This window comes from Eptatretus burgeri, chromosome 8 (genome assembly GCF_056783735.1).
Source record: "Eptatretus burgeri isolate ZD-2024b chromosome 8, Ebu_testis_v1, whole genome shotgun sequence".
Lineage (NCBI taxonomy): Eukaryota > Metazoa > Chordata > Myxini > Myxiniformes > Myxinidae > Eptatretus > Eptatretus burgeri.
Window position 1 is genome coordinate 42,556,665 of NC_140968.1, and position 25,205 is coordinate 42,581,869.

General features: G+C 44.1%; 2 protein-coding genes across 3 annotated transcripts in view; one reads left to right on the forward strand and one right to left on the reverse strand.

Annotated features, from left to right (window-relative positions):
- Positions 1-2,973: 2,973 nt before the first annotated feature.
- LOC147021608 (bone morphogenetic protein receptor type-2-like) overlaps positions 2,974-25,205 on the forward strand; it is a 182,577-nt gene continuing 160,345 nt past the window's right edge. For both annotated transcript variants that reach the window (XM_085891727.1, XM_085891728.1), the window contains exon 1: positions 2,974-3,158. In XM_085891727.1, coding sequence (XP_085747853.1) covers positions 3,035-3,158 — 124 coding nt within the window. In that variant the 5' untranslated portion in view covers positions 2,974-3,034. The remainder of the gene's footprint in view (positions 3,159-25,205) is intronic.
- LOC147021609 (uncharacterized) lies at positions 15,591-17,811 on the reverse strand. Its single transcript, XM_085893518.1, has 5 exons — positions 17,704-17,811; positions 17,001-17,610; positions 16,669-16,873; positions 16,141-16,591; positions 15,591-15,875 (listed from the first exon to the last, which is right to left on the reverse strand). The coding sequence occupies exons 1-5, from the start codon at positions 17,809-17,811 to the stop codon at positions 15,591-15,593; spliced, it is 1,659 nt and encodes a 552-aa protein (XP_085749644.1).

A 25,205-nucleotide genomic window follows, 5' to 3' on the forward strand; every position in this document is an offset into this window, starting at 1 on the left:
GGAAAATGGCGATGATGATGTGACGATGAGGTGAGGATGACAACATTGATAATGTGGATTAGATGAGGATGATGTTATGATGAGGATGATGTGACGATGAGGATGATGTTACGGTGAGGATGATGTGATTGTGAGGATGATGTTATGATGAGGATGATGTTACGATGAGGATGATGTGACGATGAGGATGATGTTACGGTGAGGATGATGTGACTGTGAGGATGATGTTACGGTGATGATGATGTTGACGGTGAGGATGATGTTACGGTGAGGATGATGTAATGGTGAGGATGATGTTACAGTGAGGATGATGTGACGGTGAGGCTGATGTTACGGTGAGGATGATGTGACGGTGAGGATGATGTTACCATGAGGATGATGTTACGGTGAGGATGATGTGATGGTGAGGATGATGTGATGGTGAGGTGATGTTACGGTGAGGATGATGTTATGGTGAGGATGATGTGACAGTGAGGATGATGTGACAGTGAGGATGATGTGATTGTGAGGATGATGTGATTGTGAGGATGATGTTACGGTAAGGATGATGTGATTTTGAGGATGATGTGACAGTGAGGATGATGTGATTGTGAGGATGATGTTACGGTAAGGATGATGTGACGGTGAGGTTGATGTTACGATGAGGCTGATGTTACGATGAGGATGATGTTACGGTGAGGTTGATGTTACGGTGAGGATGATGTGACGGTGAGGATGATGTTACGGTGAGGACGATGTGACGGTGAGGATGATGTTACGGTGAGGATGATGTTATGGTGAGGATGATGTTACGGTGAGGATGATGTTACGGTGAGGATGATATGATGGTGAGGATGATGTGATGGTGAGGTGATGTTACGGTGAGGATGATGTGACGGTGAGGATGATGTTACGATGAGGATGATGTGACAGTGAGGATGATATGATGGTGAGGATGATGTGATTGTGAGGATGATGTTACAGTGAGGATGATGTGACAGTGAGGATGATATGATGGTGAGGATGATGTGATTGTGAGGATGATGTTACGATGAGGATGATGTTACGATGAGGATGATGTTACGGTGAGGATGATATGATGGTGAGGATGATGTGACAGTGAGGATGATGTGACAGTGAGGATGATGTGACGGTGATGATGATGTGACAGCGAGTATGATGTTACAATGAGGATGATGTTACGATGAGGATGATGTTACGGTGAGGATGATATGATGGTGAGGTGATGTTACGGTGAGGATGATGTGACGGTGAGGATGATGTTACGGTGAGGATGATGTAACGTTGAGGATGATGTTACGGTGAGGATGATGTGATGGTGAGGATGATGTAACGATGAGGATGATGTGACGGTGAGGATGATGTGACAGTGAGGATGATGTTACGTTGAGGATGATGTGATGTTATGGTGAGGATGATGATGTGACGTTGAGGATGATGTTACAGTAAGGATCATGTGATGGTGAGGTTGATGTGACAGTGACGATGATGTTATAGTGAGGACGATGTGATGGTGAGGATGATGTGATGGTGAGGATGATGTTACGGTGAGGTTGATGTTACGATGATAATGATGTGACAGTGAGGATGATGTGACAGTGAGGATGATGTTATAGTGAGGACGATGTGATGGTGAGGATGATGTGATGGTGAGGATGATGTTACGGTGAGGTTGATGTTACGATGATAATGATGTTACGATGATGATGATGTTACGGTGAGGATGATGTGACGGTGAGGATGATGTTACGGTGAGAATGGTGTGACGGTGAGGACGATGTTACGGTGCGGATGATGTGACGGTGAGGATGATGTTACAGTGAGGATGATGCTACGATGAGGATGATGTTATGGTGAGGATGATGTGATGGTGAGGATGGTGAGAAGGTGAGGATGATGTTACAATGAGGGTGATGTGACTGTGAGGATTATTTTACGACGAGGATGATGTGATGATGAGGGTGATGTTACGGTGAGGATGATGCTACGATGAGGATGATGTGATGGTGAGGATGATGTTACGGTGAGGATGATGTGACGGTGAGGATGATGTTACGGTGAGGATGATGTGATGGTGAGGATGATGTTACGGTGAGGATGATGTTATGGTGAGGATGATGTGATGGTGAGGATGATGTTACGGTAAGGATGATGTGATGGTGAGGATGATGTGACGGTGAGGATGATGTTTTGGTGAGGATCATGTAACAGTGAGGATGATGTTACAGTGAGGATGATGTGACAGTGAGGATGATGTGAATGGTGAGGATGTTGTTACGGTAAGAATGATGTTACGGTGAGGATGATGTGACGGTGAGGATGATGTTACAGTGAGGATGATGTGATGGTGAGGATGATGTGAATGGTGAGGATGATGTTATGGTGAGGATGATGTTACGGTGAGGATGATGTGATTGTGAGGATGATGTTACAGTGAGGATGATGTGATGGTGAGGATGATGTGAATGGTGAGGATGATGTTATGGTGAGGATGATGTGACGGTGAGGATGATGTTACAGTGAGGATGATGTGATGGTGAGGATGATGTGAATGGTGAGGATGATGTTATGGTGAGGATGATGGTACGGTGAGGATGATGTGATTGTGAGGATGATGTGACGATTAGGATGATGTGATGGTGAGGATGATGTTACGGTGAGGTTGATGTGATGGTGAGGATGATGTTACGGTGAGGTTGATGTGATGGTGAGGATGATGTTACGGTGAGGTTGATGTTACGGTGAGGATGATGTTACGGTGAGGATGATGTGACGGTGAGGATGATGTTACGGTGAGGATGAGGTGATAATCATGTATTTGAGGTGAGTGAGAGTGAAGAGGACTGAGCTCGGAAGGATGATGATTCATGATTGACGGGTGCTGGTTGGTTGGGGGCGGGGATAAGAGTTTTTCTCGACCTCTGATTGGATCGTGCTGGTGACGAGTGATCGCGGATTCGCTGCTGTGTTGCGTTTCGTTGTTCAGGGAGGACTCGCTGAGCTCGTTTCAGCAGAGACAGCGAGCAGGCAGGACATGCCGGGAGTGTGGCCACGTTCACCGTCACCATCGCCGGTGTCGGTGTCGGTGTCGGTGTCGGTGTCGGTGTCGGTGTCGGTGTTGGTGTTGGTGCTGCCACTCGAGTTGTGCGTGGCTGCAGGTCAGAATTCACCCCAACATGGAGATGTATTGCTGGACATGTTTTTCTCATGCTATGGGTCTCCGTTACATGGGTCTCCGTTTGTATTGTTGGGTCGTCCCACGTTTCCTGATGTCCCAGGAGGTTCGTTTTGCGATCAGATCCATCAGTGGAGGCGACGTTGTGCGTCACGGAATAACCGGTCCGATGGAAGAGTCTTCGCGTGATGTCTGATTGTGTATTATCATCATCGGTTGCATTTGTCGTTTATTTTGGAATCAGACCTTTGTGACATCATCATTTGTGACGGTGTCCACCCGTTGAATAAAACGTCAGTAAAATACATTTCATCTATTAATTGAGTTACATAGAACGGTTTGAACGCATCCTGATGGGAGCGCCGGGATTGGGCGATTGGGAGTGCCCTGATGATCTGTGTGGGAGGGAGGGGTAGACGGAATCCCGTGATGATCTGTGTGGGAGGGAGGGGTAGTTGGAGTGCCCTGATGATATATGTGGGAGGGAGGGGTAGTTTGAGTGCCGTGATGATCTTTGTGGGAGGGAGTGGTAGTTTGAGTGCCCTGATGATCTGTGTGGGAGGGTGGGGTAGTTAGAGTACCGTGATGATCTGTGTGGGTGGGAGGGGTAGTTGGAGTACCGTGATGATCTGTGTGGGTGGGAGGGGTAGTTGGAGTACCGTGATGATCCTTTGTGGGTGGAAGGGGTAGTTGGAGTGCCGTGATGATCTGTGTGGGTGGGAGGGGTAGTTGGAGTGCCATGATGATCTGTGTTGGAGGGAGGGGTAGTTGGAGTGCCCTGATGATCGGTGTTGGTGGGAGGGGTAGTTTGAGTGCCGTGATCCGTGTGGATTGGTGGGGTAGTTGGAGTCCCGTGATGATCCTTTGTGGGTGGAAGGGGTAGTTGGAGTCCCGTGATGATCGCCGGAGTTTGACTTCTGTTTTTAACGCAACACAGACTCCTTGTCAGTTATCCAGTTTAGCTAGACCCGAGCGATGGCGATCACCATCATCTATCGCTCAAGAGGTCACACATTTGCCAGGACGAAGAGACCGTTTAAATGACTGTTCAGCAAGTCAGGTGATTTACCTTGAAAGACCACCTGTTCCGAATAGAGCACCTTTTACATTTTAAATTGCAAAATTGGAACCTGAAGTAAGTGCAAGGAAATGTCCTGACCATCTGATCATGAGACCTTGAAGTTTTTCAAAAGAGAATTGTCACCACTGATGTTGTAAACTGTGGCGGAAACCTTGGCACGAGTAATTACAAGCCTTTGAAGAGGAAATACAGACACAGATGAAGAGGTGTTGTCATTTCCTGGGTAATGATGTCGTTTGTCATTTGGTGGTGAACGTAAGCTCACTGGCAGCAAGATCCGAGCTCTCTCCAGCATCTCTGGTGTTGTGAACTGACGGAAAGCGCTTCATTGTTCATCTGCTGTGTTGCGATATTCATTTGTGCAAATGCAGAAATCGGCTGTTTGATCCATCCTGTCCATTTCGTATTACTCGAGCTACTTCGCCAAGTGGGAAGCGTTCATTTGGATTTATTACCCCGACATCACATTTATTTATCGTACGCACTATTTGTAGCCACTTGCGTCTTTTATTTTCGCAAGATGGCGGAATGTAAAATTCTGACCTTTCTTTCTGCATGCCCCATTACACGCTTCTTCCCTCCCCACCCTTTCCTCCTGCCTCCTTCCACCCTTCTTTACTCTGTCCATACTCCCCTAACTTTTCTCTTCATTTTCTAGTCCAAGCTACACCTCTTTTCCAGCGGAGAGAGCAAGGCTCCATCGGTCAAGTTTTTATTTTTTGGATATTTACATTTACGGACAATTTTTTTTTTTGTTTTTTTTTTGCCCCGCACATGTGAAGCAATTGGTTATGTCTGACCGTCTGTCCATCCATCATATCAGTTTATGATTGAGGAACGTCTGATTTGAACTGAACGTTTATATTTTGAACGCGGATCGGAACGTGAATACGAAGACCATTGTTTCGTTTTACCTTACTTTGGCTTTGAATTCATCCCGATCGCACATGCGCAGAGAAGAGCGAGATCATATTTTTCCTCTGTCTGTTTTCCTGCCTGGCAGTGAAACAAAATTGACAATCATTCCAAACAGGAAACTTTTATTGTTTTTAAGGACGTTGTAAAGGACACAAACAACAGACAAGAATAACGAATGTAACCTGTTAAATAAGGTGTTGTAATAGATACTGGAAAATGGCGGTAAATTCTGGAATTAATTTATTTATATGACTTTTACCATCTTTATGTTATTTTAATTTATTATATACTGTACTTGAAGACTGTAGAACAAATCACCTGTTATAATACTTCCAAGAACCTCCAGTGTTTGCAGGACTTAAATTTAAATGACATTTCAGTGGGGTCGTGTATAAGGATGCTGTTCAGGACTGCTTTGACAACCACTTCAATAACATTAAACTTCAGAATTAAATTTTTTTTTTAACTATCGTTAAAAATCTCTATTTTATTAAAGTTGAAGTATAGTACGGTGCTGTACGCTTTAACACTGCATGGGGTATCGTGTTCTATGAACTCTCGATTATTTGTGGAATCATGACTGAATTACTTAAGTTTGCCAAATTTCAACTTTCTGGCCCATCTCGAAAGTACGGAACATTTCTATGATTGATTCAGTGAGCGGTTGGAAAAAGCTTTATGTATTTGATGATCGAGCTGAGCTGCATCTCTTGAACCTCACAGGAGGGTGTGACACTGCTTTCTGGCATTTTGAATGTGGTTGAGGAGTCGTAACCTCTGTGTTTGCATCATGCCATTCTGTGATGAGCAAGAAAATGTGTATGTGGACCATTTCATTTCACTCGCATTTTTAATTGACATTGCCTTGTTCGTTGCCATATAATTACTGCCATAATTATTATTACCTCCGTCACCGAAGGTGAAGGATGTTATGCTTTCAGCCCTTTCTGTCTGTTTGTGTACAAGATATCTCAAAAAGTTGTGCACAGATTCGGATGAAACTTAGTGGACATGTTGGGTGTGCGATAAGGAAGAATTTATTCGATTTTGGTGAAGATCCACATCCGGATCTGGATCTGATAATTTTTTTTAGAGTGATTCTTCACCACTGAGTGATAGCTAAAAACGATATAGTACTGAAGAGCATGATATTTCAAAAATAAATTGGGACCGATATGTTCTCGTGGATCAGGCATTGCGTGGCGGAGGTATGCGCTCGACCGATTGCCCTTCTAGTTATTATTACTTTGGTCATCAACACCGCTTTCTCCTCTATGCACCACTGCATTTTGCCTTTGCATCCAGAGGACATGTTGAACCATAAAAGATGTATGTTTAACACATGAAACTGAGTGAAAGTCAGATTATGCATTTTTAGCTCGCCTGTTCGAAGAACAGAGAGCTATCGCGATACCCCCGGCGTGAGCGTCAGCGTCAGCATCAGCATCAGCGTCAGCGTGAGCGTCAGCGTCAGCGTGAGCGTGAAAATGTTAACATTTTTGGTGCAAGTTATTTTTTCCTTTCTAATGTTTTTATCGACCACACTTTTTTATACGCCCGATATATATATATATATATATATATATATATATATATATATATATATATATATATATATATATATATATATATATATATATATATATATATATATATATATATATTGGGGCATATAATGTGATGTCTGTCTGTCCGTCCGTCCGTCCGTCCGTCCATCCGTTCCTGTCCACACTCTAACTCCCAAAGTTTTCAACTTTCACTTTTCATATTTGGTACATAGGTACAGACTGTGGAGATGGTGTGTTGTGACATACGTTCGTCATCTAATGTGGTTGCCATGGCAACCAGGATGCTGTTTCCCATCTGTTCCTGTCCGCACTCTAACTCCCAAAGTTTTCAACTTTCACGTTTCATATTTGGTACATAGGTACAGACTGTGGAGACGGTGTGTCGCGACATACGTTCGTCATCTAAAGTGGTTGCCATGGCAACCAGGATGCTGTTTTCCATGTAGTAGCACAATTCTGTATATACCTTCTTGTTCAGGTGTATATTGTGCTCACTTGCACTCTTTTTACTGATTACAATATACAAAAACATATATTGCTTTAAAATTATTTGGATCAGACTTCACTGCAATGCTTTATAAAAAATATTAATTATTAGACGAGTCTTTTAAAAACAATAAATGTATAAACAGGCGAGCATTGGGTGGCTTTGACACCAACTCTGGTTATCCCTCTGCTGACGAAGTCGCCAGAGGCATTATGTTTTGGGGTTGTACGTCCGTCCGTACGTCTATGCTAATTTTCTGTTTTCTCTCCAACCGTTTATCCGATTGAGACAATATTTTCACCATATGTGTGACGACTCATGTAGAATGTTTTAATGATAATTATGACGTAGTTCACGTGGTATGGCAGCCACGTTGGAAAAAAAGGAAAAACTTTGAACCTCTATCTCTGAAACTGCATCAAGGAAAAAATTGAAACTTGGCACATGTCAAGTTCTCACCATGGGAAATGTGCTTTTTACTTACGAAATCTAAAGATTTCGTTAGTATATTGATGACTTCCGTTTCTGTTTGTTTGTTTGTTTGTTTGTTTGTAGGCATGATAACTCGAGAACGGAAGAAGCAACCAATGTTAAATTACACCACGTGATTCAGGAGGGTGATGGTTAGTGCTGATTAGATTTTGGTCAAAATCGGTCAAAGATCAAGGTCACAGTGAGGTCAAACATCCAAAACATTCGATTTTTGATGGTTTGGTACAGAATCATCATAGAAACTTCTGGTTTGCGTCGCTACCTTCTCTCGAGACAGCTTTTATTAGACAAGGTCAGAGGTCAAGTTGACGATTTCGTAAGTACCAGTCTATGACTGCTTGTTTGTTTGTTTGTTTTTTGGTTACATCATCAGCGGTTTCTTTATGACGTCATAATTGCATATGTCGACACTTTTATATAAATCAGTTTGAAAATTTTTGAGTCATCTTAGGTGAAAGTGTTTGGGAGGGGGATGGGGGGGGGTAATAATTGATGACATCATTGGTCATTTGGTTCAGCAGCCATATATATATATATATAAAACGTAAAAGCCTTCAATAATAATGTGGGTGGAGGCAAATCTGTCAACATCATGACGTCCAAGAGTGCTCTTCAAGTTGTATTTTAAATGTATTTAGTATATTGCTTTGAAAGTTATCAAGAGTTTGGTGACGAGTATTGAAAAAAGCATATTCCTGGCATTGGAATAAGGGATGGAACGCAAGGTGAGGTCACTGAGGTGTTCTCAGCATTTATAACACGTAATCTAATGCACTTTCTGCATGGTGTGATTTGATCGATATAGAATGTGAATTCTGTGATATTTGCTATTGCCTGATGCAAATAAGAAAGCCCTCCTGATGAGCAACACGCCTTCACTTTCACCTTTGCATTCACAATTTATTTTGGTCATTTGATCAATATGATTTACTCACCGTTGTTTGTTAACAGCGTTGCTCTTCATGAGATCGGGCCGCAGGGTGGCCTCGAGGTACGCACACTCTCCTCGAAGCTGTCTCGCCTGGGTTTGAACTCCTACCCAGCTATAAACTGTCAGCACAGTGTTTCACAGGCAGGATGATTCATCATTGTGTGTGCCGTCCCATGGATGGACGTTAAACGGGCATCCCATCTGCCAGCATTTGCTGGTGGATGTTAAAGATCCCATGGGGTCTTTTGCAAAGAATAGGTGAGCTATCGCCAGCACCATGGGTAAATTTGCAAATTCTTGCCCCAACTAGTCGAACATCAGGCTTGGCCAGCCGGTTAGTGAAGACTCGGGCCAAGCTTCTCTCAGCTGACCCCTCAAGAAAGGGAGGATAATGGTGGCCGTGAAGGAAGAAGAACATGAAGTGCTTCATTTGATGACTGATATTGTTGTTTTACCATTGTTTCCTTTTTTTTTCAGTATTGCTTTGCTGATGCGGGTTAATGATCATTCAGTGGGCAATAATGATATGGGATGTTAGTTTAAGAAGCGACCTTTGCGATAAGCCATTTGGTAAGTGTAGTGGATTTCACAGCGGCCCGCATTCTGCATCCTGAGTGGAGTGCTAAACTCAACTCCTGTGCTGGTCATGTGTGTGTGTGTACCCTATCTGTCCACCACTGTGCAATCTATGATGTAAAAAAAAACAAAGTTTTTTTTTATATTTATTTTATTTTGTGGACATAGTTGCCGAGGCTCGTGGAAGCGCGAGGTCACACAGCGTCAATCCTGGTGTTTCATCTTAATTCTAATGCTGCTGAGCACCTCAAAAGGATGGATTAATTAACTGGAATATCACTTTGTGTTATCACGGCACCAATTGGTGGATTTGCTGGAACAGAAGTAGCAGTCAGTGCCGTTGATTCCCTCGATTGTAACTTTGTTCTTCAGCTGGTGAGCATGCATGGCTCATGTATCCTCTGCATGCTCATCCCTTGCTACTTGCACAAAATCTCTGCTTTCGAGGTAAACTCTTATGGAATTTAAAAAGCTTGCGCCTCTGTTGATATTCAATGAAATAGACAAATTTCAAACAACTTTTGTTTGAAAGTCCCCTTTGGGACTCACCGTCTGTACATCGTGCTATCTCCTCCTAAATGACGGTGCTGTCAGAAACTGAGCTTTCGTTTTAAAAAAAAAAAAATCTTGTCATAGTTGGAAATATCCACATTCAAAACTGATGCCCCCACCAACCAGTTAGTACAGCTGGGCATTCAGACTCGTTGATACGGCCTAAGTTTTGAATCGTGAGCTTTCGTTATCCCCACGCTTTGAAAAGCAAAATGGGGAACATTGCAATCGGGTCCATCTGTGTCTGTCCTTCACGTTGTCTCCTCCTGAACGGTTAAGCAGAAATTCACCAAACTTGGTGGTTATGATCAGCACATGGCAAGACGGTATGAGAGCATACCATTTTGGCCCAGTCCCTTGGGGCCCTGGGGTGGGAGTCATTCATGTCTACCAGTGGTTCCCTGGTGCTACCAGGTGAGTGCCCAGAGGTATTGCCCCTTTGTTTCTTTACAGGAGCAAGGCTCATGGAATATAACTTGGTATAACTGACAGTGGGACAAACCTCAAGGGAGAGGAGAGGAGGGGATGAAACATAAACTTGCAAGAAAATTGTTGATTTGTGAAAGACCCACCCCTCACCTCCCGATTAACCGAATACAGATGATGGGTCAGAATTTTTGATGACAAGACTTGGTGGTGTACGCTTGCTTAAAGTTTTGGAGGGAAGAGTGAGGCAGAACTGCCTCTGGAAGGCATATTCTTAGATGCGAGAAGCGAGGAATACGAGTTGAGGTGTGCGGTCGGTGTGCATCTTGGAAGTTTAACCAGAAGGGAATTCCTGTAAGAATGTATGCATCCTGCAGTTGCTCGGTGGGTCAGAACACAGAGAGCAGAGGAAGCCATGTTGGAGAATTGACGGTAGAAAACAGAGGCCACAGACCTTCTTGCAATGTGAGAGCAACAGCCATTGTGCCTTAGCCCCATCACGAGAGATTCCAATAATTTTGAGAGCGTTAGATTCTGCAGAATCCAGGAGAGACAGATGTGATGGTTGACATAGCCCATAGCAGAGAGCAGTATTCCATTGAGCTATAGACAAAAGCCTTGTAAACTGTGCGTAGCTTTGATTTTCCAAGGAAAAACTTGGATTGACGAAGAATGCCCAGTTTGCTGCTGGCTTTGGAAGCCAGCTTTGCTATGTGATTGGCACAGGAAAGGCCATGTCCAAGCGTGATGATTAGAGGGTCATGAGACTGATGCTCTTCCAGTGGATGACTAAGGACATGGGTTGGTTCATTTGATAATTCCCAGCGAGAGGGTGAGACTGAGATTTTCCAGCACTGAAGGTAAAATTATATGAGTACTTTTCAGAGTAGATGATGTACTACTGTACGAACACAACATGCTGTCTGTCATTTGTCTTGGCGAACTCCAGACCACTGGGAAAGGGGAGGATAGGGTTCCATTGATGGCAACATGTTGACTGCATGAGCGAAGGAAGCCAGAAATTCTGGAATAAAGGTGGCCTTCCATGACACAGGCAGAGAGATTGGCAAGGAGAGCAGGACACCTTATTGTGTCAAATTGCCTGAGATACTGTACATCCAAGGAGATTGTCCTCCCTTCCTGTTTTGAGATCGAAGGCCGCAAAGCATTGCTGAGAGTTCTGTGAAGAAAATATGATGAAGAAAACTTTAAATGTTAAAAACATATATATTCCCAATGATATAGTTGTTGTTTGCTGTTTGTTCGTTTGGATGCAGCACAAGGTCATGGGGTAGTATCATTGGCTGAGGGCCACTGATGCAATTCCCTCTGCTGGTTCGAGCAGGAATTTGTAATTTGTTCAGGGTGCCGGCAATACCTTGTCTACTCTTTGAGAAGGACACCACAGGATCCTGAACATCTATCAATGAATGCTGGCAGATGGGGCTCCCGTGTAACGTCCATCCGAGGGACGGCACACACATCGATGAATCGCCCTACCTGTGAAACACCTGGATGACAGTTTATACCTGGGTCGTGATTCAAACCAAAGCTAGACAGCTTACAGGTGAGTGTGCGTGCGTACCTCCAGGCCAACCTGTCAGCCCGTCGTTTGCAGGAACTCCAACCTCTATTGTTTTTTTTGTTTTTTTTATCTCCTGAAATATATGCAGTCTTGTTTTGTTGTGACTTCCTGTGGTTTTGAAATCAGAAACAATTGGAGACTGTCCTTGAAAAGGGGTGTTGTCCCAAACTAAATGGTTTTTCCCCCTTATTTTCTTTGTTCCGTTGCAATGAACTTTGATGGAGGAGTCGTCAACCATTCGGCCCATCAAATCCTGCACTATTATTACTAACTTGTTAAAAATGAGATATTTGTGAGTTCAGCTGAAGGAATTTAAATCAAACTTGGTACAAGTATGTTTGGTGTTGGCATAATGGTTCGGGTGGTGGGCTTGGGATCCTTGGATCCTGAGTTCAAATCCCCCTCGGCTGTTGAATTAATACCAGGTGGGGTTGACTCTGTCATCCTTCTGATGTCGGCAAAATGAGTGCCAGCCTGCTGGTATCCTGAGTTGGAGTGGTGACCCATCCAGGATTGTTCCCAATAGCCAAGGAGACTGCTTCGGCAGCACCAACGCTCTGCACAGAGTATGGTCCCGATGGATGGATGGATGGAGGTTGGTTGGCCATACCCTCTCCTTTTTAAATGCTGAGTGTCAAGCAAGGAAGTAGCATGTACCATTTTTTCAAATCTTTGGTATGACTCGGCCAGGGTTGAAACCGCCAACCTCTCAGACTCGTTGCGGAGGCTCCAACCATTACGCCACCGAGTGTGGTCAAGGAGCTGTTCGGGTTGTCATCGTTTGGTTGCATGCATTATCGAAATTCATCCTTTTGTCATCAGACTTATTGTGTTGAACTTTCATAAATGCCTTTATTTTCATTTTTACCTCCACCACCGAAGGTGAAGGAGGTTGTTTTCACCCCCTTCCTGTCCGTTTTGTCTGTTTGTTTGTGTACAGGATATTTCAAAAAGTTGTAGATGGATCCGGATGAATTTTGTAGACAAGTTTGGTGTGTGACACGGACAATAAAAAATAAATAATAATTTATTTTCATGAAATTATGATTTTCATGAAGATCCGGGTCCGACTACGACTACTAGAATTTTTTTATGTGATTCATCACCATTGAGAGAGGGAGAGGGATTGCTACAAATGATGTATAGCACGATATCTCAAAAGGTTAGGGACGGATTCAGACGAAACTAGGTGGCCACGTTGGGTGTGTGGCCAGGACGAATTCATTCGATTTTGGGAAATGATCTGGACAATCGAATTTTTAAGTGATTCTTCACCATTCAGAGATTGGGCTAAAAAGGATAATATAACACGATATCTTAACAAATTGTGGGATGGATTCGTACAAAGCTTGGTGAACAGTTTGGGTGTTTGGCTAAGATTAATCATCTTGATTTTGGTGGAGATCCTAATCTGGATCCGGATACGAGTATATATATATATATATATATATATATATATATATATATATATATATATATATATATATATATATATATATATATATATATATATATATATATTTTTCAAAGTGATCCTTCCCCATTGAGAGATGGGGCCAAAAACGATATATAGCGTGATATTTCAAAAAGTTGTGGATGAGTTGGTTAGGTGACGAGAACAAGCCGATTCGATTTTCGTTCAGCTCAGGATCCAGATCCACCCTTTCGGTGGGATACAAAATGCAGATTGTTTAGCCTGGCAGAGGTATGCGCTCTACATAGTGTCATTCTATTTGTTCTTGTTACTTGCAACCCCCTTTGGGAATCATCGTGACACCCACACGGGGTGGGAACATCTCTCCAGCTGAGAATTTACCCCTAATCTGATTGATAAATCCATCTCTGCATGCTACTGAAGCAGCTCTCAACCAGGGCATGGATTTGTAATTTGAGCAGGGCTTATTGGCACACAATGGTCTACTCCTTTTTTGAAAAATACTGTTGGATATTGAACTCTCACAAGGGAAAAATGCTCTCAGACTAGACAACTATCTAAGTATCTCCAATGGATGGCACAATCATTGATGCAATACCCTGTCTGTGAAGCACCAAGGTGACGCTCAACAGTTAAATCAGGAATCTAATCCAGACTTGACAGTACAAAGGTGGGTATACTGTCTGAGCTGCTCTGCCCACCGTATGACTTATAAATTGCTTGGATAATGTTCAACCATTTTATTCTCCTTTGTCCTCAGCATTCAGTCCTTGAGGGTTTTTGCTTTTAAGGTGACTGGACTCTCCCGCGATGAAGCTGTCTTTGGGCTTATCACGTCACCATCGCAGATAGGTCGGTTGTCTCTATCTTCTACTGCCTCCTTTATGATCTTGCACCTTCGGCTATTTCTGTCCTTTGTCACTCCCCACCCCTAGGTTTCTGCATCGCTCACACAGTTCACCATCAACCCCTTCTGGTGACTGAACTTAAATCCAGGATCGATGCTCACCTCCACTCATTTGTTATTCTTTTTCCCACCTGTGGAAGAAACTTCCACATTGTCTTCAATCTCATTCTTCCCTCCAGGTCTTCAAAATAGTTGTTCACCACCATCCCAGATCATCCTCAATCCAAAACCTTGATATTTTCTGCCCTTGTTAACTCCCCCCCACCAAAGAAAAAACCTACCCCAATCCCCCCTCCTTCCAAATTTCCAGGTTTTTCCTTCTGCATCCATGCATCCTCTCCTACCCACCCATTCCTCACTGCACCCTTTTTTTTTGTCCAACTCCCCCTTGATCTTGGCCTTCATCTCTGCTGTTGGTGTTTCCCTCCTCTCTTTCTACTGTGTCTTTTTTGTCCTGTTACATGCTGATCCATTCAGTGTATTAGGTCTTCCACAAGCCTTGACTCTGTATCCAAAAAAAAAATTCTGGAATAATCGCAAAAAATTTGAAAGCTGTTAAATTGGAAAATCTATTTTATCGGTTAGTTTAGATCCCATTTAAAAAAAAGAATACTTTGGGAGTGGTAAAGCCCCCTGTAAGATGCAGGAACCTCCATCCCGAGTGCATGGAAGGTAGTTCGAGTAGCTTTGGCTGAAATTCTAAATGCAAAAACCACTGAGAAAAAAATATTTTTTTCCTCGGCGTCATTAAGAAAAAGAAAAAGATTAATGTTATGCAGCAATATCAATTTTTGATGCAAAGTACATTCGCCTTGCTTTCCTTTTGAGCCTTTGATTGTCTCACCACTGCACATCCCTTTTATATGATGCATACGAATGTCAATAACTCTTGCACAATGACTTTCTCTGCTTTTATCTCAAACATTTGCCCTGGACAATGGAGTGTGGGACCACATGCATCACGTTCTCCTTTTCTCGTACACCTTGTTTGATTTCCCATATCGACCAAGTTATGTTTCAAATTATTATCTACATGTATATGTATATATATATATATATATATATATATATATATATATATATATATATATATATATATATATATATATATATATATATATATATATATATTAGGGTGGTCCTTATTCCTCAACTTCGGATTTTCTAAGCTCCACCCCCGGGATTCATTGGAATAGTCGACAAAACTCTCCTGGTGAACTTTTTTTTTTCCAATCGGACAACATTTACCCCTCCCTCATCGACCTTGAAGTTTCACCCTGAGGAATAAAAACAATCATTGAAAAAATTTTTTTGTGCCATTTATTCCCAAAATGTTAGCTTATAACACACAACATCCAGTGTTTTATAAATGGTTACCTCATTACACAGTTAAATGTATTAAACTGTAACAAAAATCTTAAGCAAAATGTCCCACAAGGCTCCTCGGCCCGTCTGACTTAGTGCTCCTGCTCCTGCTGGGCCGCCACACCAGCAGCTATGGTCTTCTTTGTGGAGTCCGGAAACTCCACGTGATGACGAGAGACAACTTGGAGGAGAAATTGCAGTTGCTCATCATCCTGAGTTAGCATTCGGTTGTATTCCTGGATGAGGGCAACTCCTCGCTCCGCGTTGTCGTTGATGACCGCTATCCCCTGCACGAAGGCCGCCGCTGTCCGGAAGTCTTCCCGCTGCAGCCAGGTCGCGGGATCGGCGTCGAGGAAGCCGTCTTCCAGGCGCAGCTTCTGGAAGAACCGTCACGTGTTGATTGATGCCATGTCTTGCAGTTGGAGTCCTGAGAAGTCTTGGCTGGGCAGCTTTGGGTGCTTCGCTGGAGATTCATCTCCCACCATGGTGTGAAGTGAGGTGAGTATTTGCCTCTTCTCCTCCACCGTGACCAGGGGGTCAAAGAGCGCCAGAGCGACAAGCTCCTCAGAGGTACCACAGGTGCCCTTGCAGCTTGGTCAGAGCTGCCTTGCCCACGTCCCAGTTGACGTCCATCTAGGTCGTCAAATCCTTCAGAAGTTGCAGGTCGTGTTGAGGGGCAGCTGCGGCATCCGGAGCCAGTGTCCAGGCTTTCGCGTACGGGCGACTGACGAAGACGGCGATTTCCCGCAGGCCCTTGTCCTCCCTCGCTGTGAGCTTGAATTGGCTCTGGAACATCCACACCTTCAGTGCGTAGATGGCTTTGGACATCCACCTTGCGTGGTGCATGGGTCCGGGGGCTAGGAACCTTACTCCTCGTGGGGGGACCTGGCCGAGGAAGATCACAGTCAATTCCAGCAGTTCCCGGTAGTCATCCCGAAGGCCCTTGTGGTTGATGAGGGTGCTCTGGAACCAGTCCTTGTCCACATGGTCCAGCAGAGGACGCACATGGGGATGGGAATCACCGGACTCAAGCTGACTCCGGTCGATGAACTTCCATGACCTTGGAAGCGCTTTAACATGATCACTGTTGGACCTGACGTGGGGCCGATGACCATCGTGAAAGCCGCAGCGAGGAGCAGCTCAAGGACATGATGGTGGCACGCGAACTACAGGAGATCTTTCTTGAGCTGTTGTTCGATCAGGACACAAGCCCCGTTCTTCAGGCCAGTGTTGGAGGATGTCGTGTCAAACGACATCCCACTGATGCGTTCAGTAAAGTCCCAGTCTTCGAGTGCCCCAGCAACTGCTTTGGCCATCTCAGAGCCCGTTCCGTTCGACAGCTTGGGGACGTTGAGGAGCTGCACCGTTCCATTGCCTGAGACCAGAATGGGAAGTCGATCGACGGTATCCTTAGTCGTAAGGTCTTGCATCAATTTCCCATCCCAATGAACAATGAGCGTGCAGCCCCCCCTCCCCCCGTAGCTCCTCATTGAGTGCCACACGAGCATCCGTCCGGTGTTTCCGCCGATGCCGCCGGATTGAGCTGCGGTTGATGTTCCTCTCGGAGATGTCATGGCCGAACGAGTGGGCTGCCGCCGACAAGACATAGACTGCTCCCTGGTCGGTAATCTTGGTCCTGTCCAGAGCCACTGCCACACTTGGCGTGATCACGTTTGTCATAGCCATCCTGGGGCTCTTTGGAGGTCTCACTTCTCCGTCTCCGCTCCCCTCCTGACTGGTCTCATCCGCAGAGGTGGACGACGATTCCAATTCCACTTGGATCATGGACGTGCTGGCTTCATCCTCCGCGCGCTGCCTCTGTTGCTCCTGCTCCTCACGGCGTTGAGTGGCGCGGGCCTCCACGGCAGCTAACCATGTGTCGACAGATCCCAGCTTTCCATGGCGACCGGGTTCACGCTGAGCCAGCAGAAATGCCTTATCCTCCTCATTCGTGAGGATGTCCAGGGCATTGGCGGTGGCGACATCGAAGAGATTCTTTGTCCGCTTCTTGAAAGTTTCCTCACGCACCGCTTGAGAGCCAGCTCGCCCCGTGTTCCGCTTGACGTTTCCAAACTCCTTATGGAGTTTTTCAATCTTTGCCAGGATGGTGTCCTGTCACTCGAGTGGGATCCTGGCTTTCAACCAGAGCTCAATGACAATTTCCATCACATCGTTGGCCGCCTCCCGCACAGACTTCCTGTCTACCTCGATTCGGTATATCAACAGTCCCAGCACTTCTTCTTCCGAGGGAAGTTGAGACCCGGCAATGATTTCCAATGGAGCAATCAAATCGCGACGGTTCGCTGCTGCCATGCTTGATAGATTGATGACTCAACCAGAAAAAAATAAAAATTGTTGGGGGGGGCGGTGAGAAGAACGAGTATTACACATTACACAAACACACAGATCGACGTATCACATCAAAAGAGACGATTGGACATTACAGAAGCGTTTTAAAGTTCAGCACAGGTCGATACATCGTCGTTCTAATGTCAGCCGCCCCGAGAAACTGAGGCTAAACTTCAAGGCCGATGAGGGAGAGGTAAATGTTGTTGGAATTTGAAATAAAAACACCAGAAGAGTTTTCTCAACTATTTCAACGAATTCCGGGGGTTGGAGCTTAAAATAAATGAATTCGAAAATTTACCCCCGAACGAAGGACCACCCGGATATATATATATATATATATATATATATATATATCTATATATATATATATATATATATATATATATATATATATATATATATATATATATATATATATATATATATATATATATATATATATATATATGCCCTCTCCGAAACATAACGTTAGTTTTTAGAGTTTTGACTGCATTTGCATCATCGTCATCAGGATGATGCATCATATATATATATATATATATATATATATATATATATATATATATATATATATATATATATATATATATATGACCGTTTTTACAGCCATTTTTCCCTGCTGTGCAGGGGTTGGGCTTTTTCTTGAGGCAATGTTTTATGGCCGGATGCCCTTCCTGACGCCAACCCTGGTCGCCTCTTACAACACACAGGGATATGGTATACCTATTCTAACCGGGGCATACACAGGGACCAGTACACTGGTACTCATTTTGCCGACCTCGGAAGGATGACAGGCTGAGTCAACCCCCTGGTGTTAATTCAGCAGCCAACGGGGCTTGAACTCAGGACCCTGGGATCCCAAGCCACCACCCTAACCACTAAGCCAACACCAGGCTTTATATATATATATATATATATATATATATATATATATATATATATATATATATATATATATATATATATATATATATATATATATGCCCTCTCCTAAACATAACGTTAGTTTTTACAGTTTTGACATCATTTGCATCATCGTTCTCAGTTGCTTTGCACATTAACCTTCCTTGCTGTGCTTTGTTTCCTCCTTTGTGAAAGTTGAGTGACTTGAAAATTTCAAGGAGCTGATGCTATCGGCCCCCTGCCTTTTCGGTGGTATGAGGAATAGATATCTGCAGTATGAAAGCTAAATGTTCAACAGTTTTTGAAATATTGCATACACAAAAGTACATGACCAGACAGACAGTCGGTTGGTCGGTCAGAACTAATTTGAATGTCCCCCCCCACCCAACCCCCCATCTCCAACTTTGTTGGAGGGGCGGGGGATAAAAACCGACTGATGAGTCTGATGTGTCGGAAGTTAACAGTCAGGTTGAAACAGGTAGAAAAGCTGGCTGGTTAAGGCCCTACTTCATCTGAACAAATGTAACCTTTTTTTACAAAATACATTTCGGAAATGGAATTAAATTTGGTGCAGTATTTTCTGGATTTACTGTATTTTCTTGTGTGTCAGGCTATTGTTCATAATCCTGACTCATTAGATTTTTTTTTTAAGAGGCACACCACCATTTAAAAACAATTGATTGCTTCATCTAAAAAGATGCTTAATGATTCATTTTTGTCAATAGTATTTTGAAGCCATTACTTTTCTTCATGGTTCACATTAGGATTGGGACAGTGAATGTTAATGTTGGTGGAAGACCACTCCATCAGGTTCAAATAACAACTTATCGAAGCAGATGACGTGTTCACCGAGCCGTGTTACAAGAGACCCATGCTGTCAGATGTGCTCGTGCCCAGTGGTAAGTAATCGTATCGAGATGGAGTGTTTGTTTTTCATTTTTCTTTTTCTCTAAATAAATGCTCCTCGTGTAAGGCAGGTGTTGTATTTACTTTTAGGGAAACATTTTCAGCCGTCTTCCCTTCCATTGTCGAGAATTATTGATCGTCATCTTGCCTCTGACATTTTATATCATTGAGTTCAAGTTTTTCAGAGTTTACAAAAAGAAAAAAAAAATTGCTCCAAGCAAAAATGTGCAGATAAATTTTTTTGCCTAAATTGTTGAAATCCCTTCAAACACTGGAATTACAGACTTTTTTTTTAATGAAACTGAAGACCAAGAAGGAACCCGAAGAAGCAAAGATCGAGTCATCAGGAGGAACCCGGATAGGATTCGGGTTTCAGCCGCTACTCCACAACCCTCAAACCCATCCAGGCGCGGCCAAGTGAGCCTTATTCAAAAAAAATTGTGAAAGAATTCACTTCCCCTTTGACAGATACCTAATGAAAGAGAGAAATAGAGAGTAAAAGAGATGAAAGAGAATAAAAAGCAAGAATTATAATGAATAAAGAGAAATATGAAAAAAAAAAAACATTTTTTTTTTAGGAAGGAACAAAGAACAAAGATGTCGGGAAGAACCCGAATAGATATATTTCAGCAGTTGCTCCCCAGGCTCAAACGCAGCAACATGTACAAGCTACGAGAGGTCCGTCTGTTAATTGTACTTTTAATGCTTCATTCATAGAGAATGGGCCAGAACCCCCAAGAGAATGGGCCAGTACTGTAAAGCTCTGTACAAACATCGTTACGAAATATCATCTCCATAGCGTTTGGCAATTACAGCACCCTTGTGAATAGTGCTACACATGGTGGTGGTGACCTAACAATCATATTTCACTTGCTAAGCTTCATCATATCTACGTCAACTCTTATTTATTACATGGAGTTTGTAAACCTGATACCCTGCCTTCTGGTTTCTATGATCACTGCCTTGCTCTCTCAGTTGTTTGACTTTTTAAAAGCATTTCCAGGAAGTTCTTGATCATTGCAAATTTAATCACGGTTTACTTGAAGACTTTAATTTCATTCCAGCTTTTGAATCTTTCTGGCCAGATTTGTTCGAACAAAAGTCAAGCTATTCTGTTAAGTCGGTGGTGTTGTGGGATGTCATAAAAACTCAAATTGAAGTGTTCTGTCGGTGACATCGGAGCTTTTTGAAAAGGGCTGATTGTGAAACAGAAAAAAATAGCTGCAACCAGAGATATTGCATTTTCGGTAGGCTTGAGGGCAACAAAATAATCGAGAAATGGCTTTAGTTGAGAAAGTTTTTCTTATTTCAGAAATAGCTGAAAGGAATAACAGATGTACCAACTCAATATTTATTTTCCTTTGAGAAATGCATTCCTAGTAAGCAGCTTATTCAGTTGCAATTGGCAGACTCATCTATTACTTTCTCCCAACCAGTGAATAAACAATTTGTTGAGGAATCTTTTTCTAAAATCTATTCGTTGGAGCATGTCAATTCTGTTCGTGTCACCTCGATCTCCGTAAGCCTACGAGTGTTGTGTGAAGATGGGCGTTCCCATCGAGAGAGAGAGAGACCTATTACCTTGGAAGATCTTGGTACAGCCCTGCCCAGCTTTGCTCTTTGAAAAGCGCTTCGTTTGGATGCACTTCCAACAAAATTATTTATCTATTTCTTGACATTTATTTTGTCCCAAACTTTATAACTCTGTTTGGATCTGGCCGGCTCTGTCATTTTGGCCAAAAATTTGCCTAGTCCCAGATTGCCTCGGAATTCGGATAAGTTTGCATTGCGTCAAGTGTATGTAAATCAGCATGGCCTCAATCTCAGCTGTGCTGACAGGTACAGCTGACCACAGCACTGCTTGCGTTAGAATACAACGATGTCCTCCGTAGGAAATGATAGTGATTAATTAGTTACTTGATAGTGCAAAGTTTATGTCCATTCCTTTCATCGTCGAATGAGTTATAAGTTCAAATGTCAGACCATGCATATTTCCATAAAGAAAGTTTATGCACTTGCTTATTTGCACTACCTTGGGCTGTTAAGTGTTTTTGGACCGCTCATTATGGTGTCATATGGCTATCGATCTACTCTGCAAACACTGACTACACTTATTACACATGCTATGTAGAGGTACAGAGCAGAGTTGAGACTCAAAGTTGATAATTGAGAGAGAAATATGCTTGGCACAGTGCTTGCCGAACAGCCCAGTGCACCTCACACTCATTTCCAAGTAATGCAACTGATGAATTGCTCATATGTGACTTTCAGAATGATGTACGAATGTTAAACGGGGCCTTTTGCGCATGCGCTGTGTGTTTGCACTGAATCGGTTCTGCTCGTCGGGCACTTTTAACCTGCCGTTACTAGCTTAAAATCTATTGTTAAAACAGTCTTTTAAACACAATTTTCAGGATTTAGACGAAAGAGAGTCAATTTCAAAATTGTTAACCATAATTGTTCTGTTCCTGAATGTAAATCGGACTCACGGAAATGTAGGAAATATGACAAATGTCCATGGACGAGACAGAGGTGTTGATTTCCTATTACTTTCTGTTAATATAAGGTAGCGGCCACAGTGAATTTATGAAAGAGAGAAAACACACACACCCGCACACCCGCACACCCGCACACACGCACACACGCACACACGCACGCACACACGCACACACGCACGCACACACGCACACACGCACACACGCACACACGCACACACGCACACACGCACACACGCACACACGCACACACACACACACGCACACACACACACACGCTTCAACTTTCATCAATAGATGCAAAAATCTCATATAATTTCTGTTGTGGGCCTGGGACCAAACAAACAATACATTTATAACAGCCCTCTCGGCTCCCTTTGCTTTCGGCCATGCCCAACGAGTGAAAGGGTCATGTGATCATGACTCAACAGTGCCCCACCCACACCGAATGATAATTTGAGAAACACTGATGTTTACATCTCCACCTTATGCCATGAAACGTGATTGGTCAGTGGTAAATTTCTCATTTGGCTTTACAGCCCGAACTGTCAACTGCACAACATAAACATTTGATATACGCAGCAAAATCACTGTCTCCCGAAACGGCAAAAATTCACGCTGGTTCGTTGCTTGATGCCACATGGACAACATGCTGTCTGTCATTGTCTGTGATCGAGAGTAAGTTATTTTTGGTAAGTGACAATCAATCAGATTTTTGTCCCCAATATCATCATCGTCACTCAAAATTCATCAACAAACAAAAACTTTTCCCTTTATTTCATACAGCTCTGGTTTTTGTTTTCCTCTATTCAAGTAAAAGTCTTTATCAGATTCAATATTCTTTAAGCAATGCAAATGCAAGACGGACTGGCATTTAAATAGTGTTTCTTTAATTGTTTTTGCAAAGACTCCAGTATTAAGTCAGTTTTTCTCCCTCCTCCCCCCCCCCTTTCACATAAACTAACAGTCAAGTGGGGGGGGGGTGCCCTACCTTTACCAATCTCCTTGGACAGGGGCATTAGCAAAACAGAGATGTGCAAATTAGGGTCGTCTCTTTTTTCCAAATATCGACTTGACTGAGTTTGTGAGTTGAAATGGAAAGAGAGAGAGACAGACAGACAGACAGACAGACAGACAGACAGACAGACAGACAGACAGACAGACATATTGTTGTGGTTGACGAAATTCGCAAACCACCATTCAGGTCCCGTAGGTGAGATATCACTGTAAGTATATGTGTAGTTAGCCCAAACCCGTTGTTTAGAGGGATTAAATGTCATTCATTCGGGCTGCGACCCTTTTAGATAGCCGTTTTTCTGTTCTATCTTTATTTTGAGCCAACCACGTACCAACCGCCATTACTACCACCACAACCACCACCAACCGCATCTCGACAACCACAGCCACCTTCTCCACAACCGCTTTCACAACAACCGCTTTAACCAAAACTGCCCAATCACACCACCATCACAACCGCCTCAACCACCAACCGCAACGCCGCTTCACACAACAACAACAACGCCAACAGCTACGACCTTTACCGTCACAACTCGCCCTCGCAACCATCGCATCACCGCCATTCCCGCGCCGCTTGTGGGCACCGATACTGGACTCGTACAGGGCGCGCACCGAGCAGCGGGTGCAAAAACACCAGCCTTTCCGAGAAATCGGATCAAGAATGATTCACGCCCACTTCTGTTCTGTCCTATCAGCGAGCGTGGGGCGATTTGGCCCCGCCTCCAGGCGCGTCGGAGTATAATCGCTATATGCAGATTCGCGGATCAAGAATGATTCACGCCCACTTTTCCTTCGTCCGATGGGCGAGCGTGGCTCCGCCCCCGAGCCGTTCCTGATCCAAAATCTGCATATGATTTCTCCTGTCGGACTATAAAGCGCCGAGCGTGGAGCGAATCAGGGCAGTTGGAAAGAGTTGAGAAGAGGAAGAGTTAGAGAGTTGAGAAGAGGAAAGAGTTGGAGAGTTGTGGCGGCGGCGAAATCAGTCGAGAGAGTGTCTGTCGGGGTCCGGAGAGGCTGGAGAAGCCAAGAAGCTTTGTGGAGGTCTGCGCTCGTGTCAGAGTCGGGGAGCTGCGGAGAGGGGAGGCCGGGAATGCGGTCGAGCTCGCAGTGGAGTCGCTCGTCGTGGGACCCAATCCAGCCAGATATCCTCCACCCCCCGAGCATCAACAACCCCCCCCCCCTGTTTCCCCCCGCGCTGAGATAGTGTGAGAAGGGGGCCCCGTTCCCACCCCATTCCAGGCAGTGCCAGCGAGGCCCGCGGAGTCGGGGCGCCGCCGCCATTTTGCGGCTCATCACCAGACGGGTAGGCTCGACGCGGTCTCGGCCCCAGGCCCGTCTGCCGCCTTATAGTTGAGGGTGGCCCCTTTTTCTTTTGCTTTGGAGTATATGTGTTGTCGGCGCCGTCTGTGAAGTAAAACTGTGTAAGTGTTGCGTGTGCTCGCGTAGTCGGTAGTAGATCTGCATTGTGTCTCTTTTGTTGCATTTGCTTTTTGTGCAGAATTGTCGTGTTACTTTTACATTTGCTTTTGGTGCATAATTGTGGTAATTGTATATGTGTGCTTTCCGTTTGCCGCGGAATAAATGTGCTTTATGTTGAACTGTTTTTCCCGTTTCGCTTCGTCTTTTCTTTTATTGAATCTCCATCTTACTTCACGTAAAGGGCTGGTCGTGGGCTAAATACACCCAATAATTAATCGAACCGTCGAGGTTGACGATAACACCGCTCGGTTATCCCGATAGTACGGAACGGGTCGCTTAAAGTGGCCCGTGTCCGAAGTCGACCTGCGGCGAGGTGCGATCGCCCGGTCTACCCTCCGTGTGGGTACTTAGGTAGGTCGAATTTGGCGAGCAACCCTATCCCACGCGGGGGGCCGATTGGCACGATCGTGGTGAGGCCGAAAGGCCCACCCGTGACTAGTTCCCGGCGTTAGTCCGAGAGGGTCACGACGGGATTGTCCGTCCGGTGGGCGACGTGCCGCGATTCGAGTTACGTGGCCGCTCGCACGCCGGCGGGTGCGAATCCGCAACAATATATAA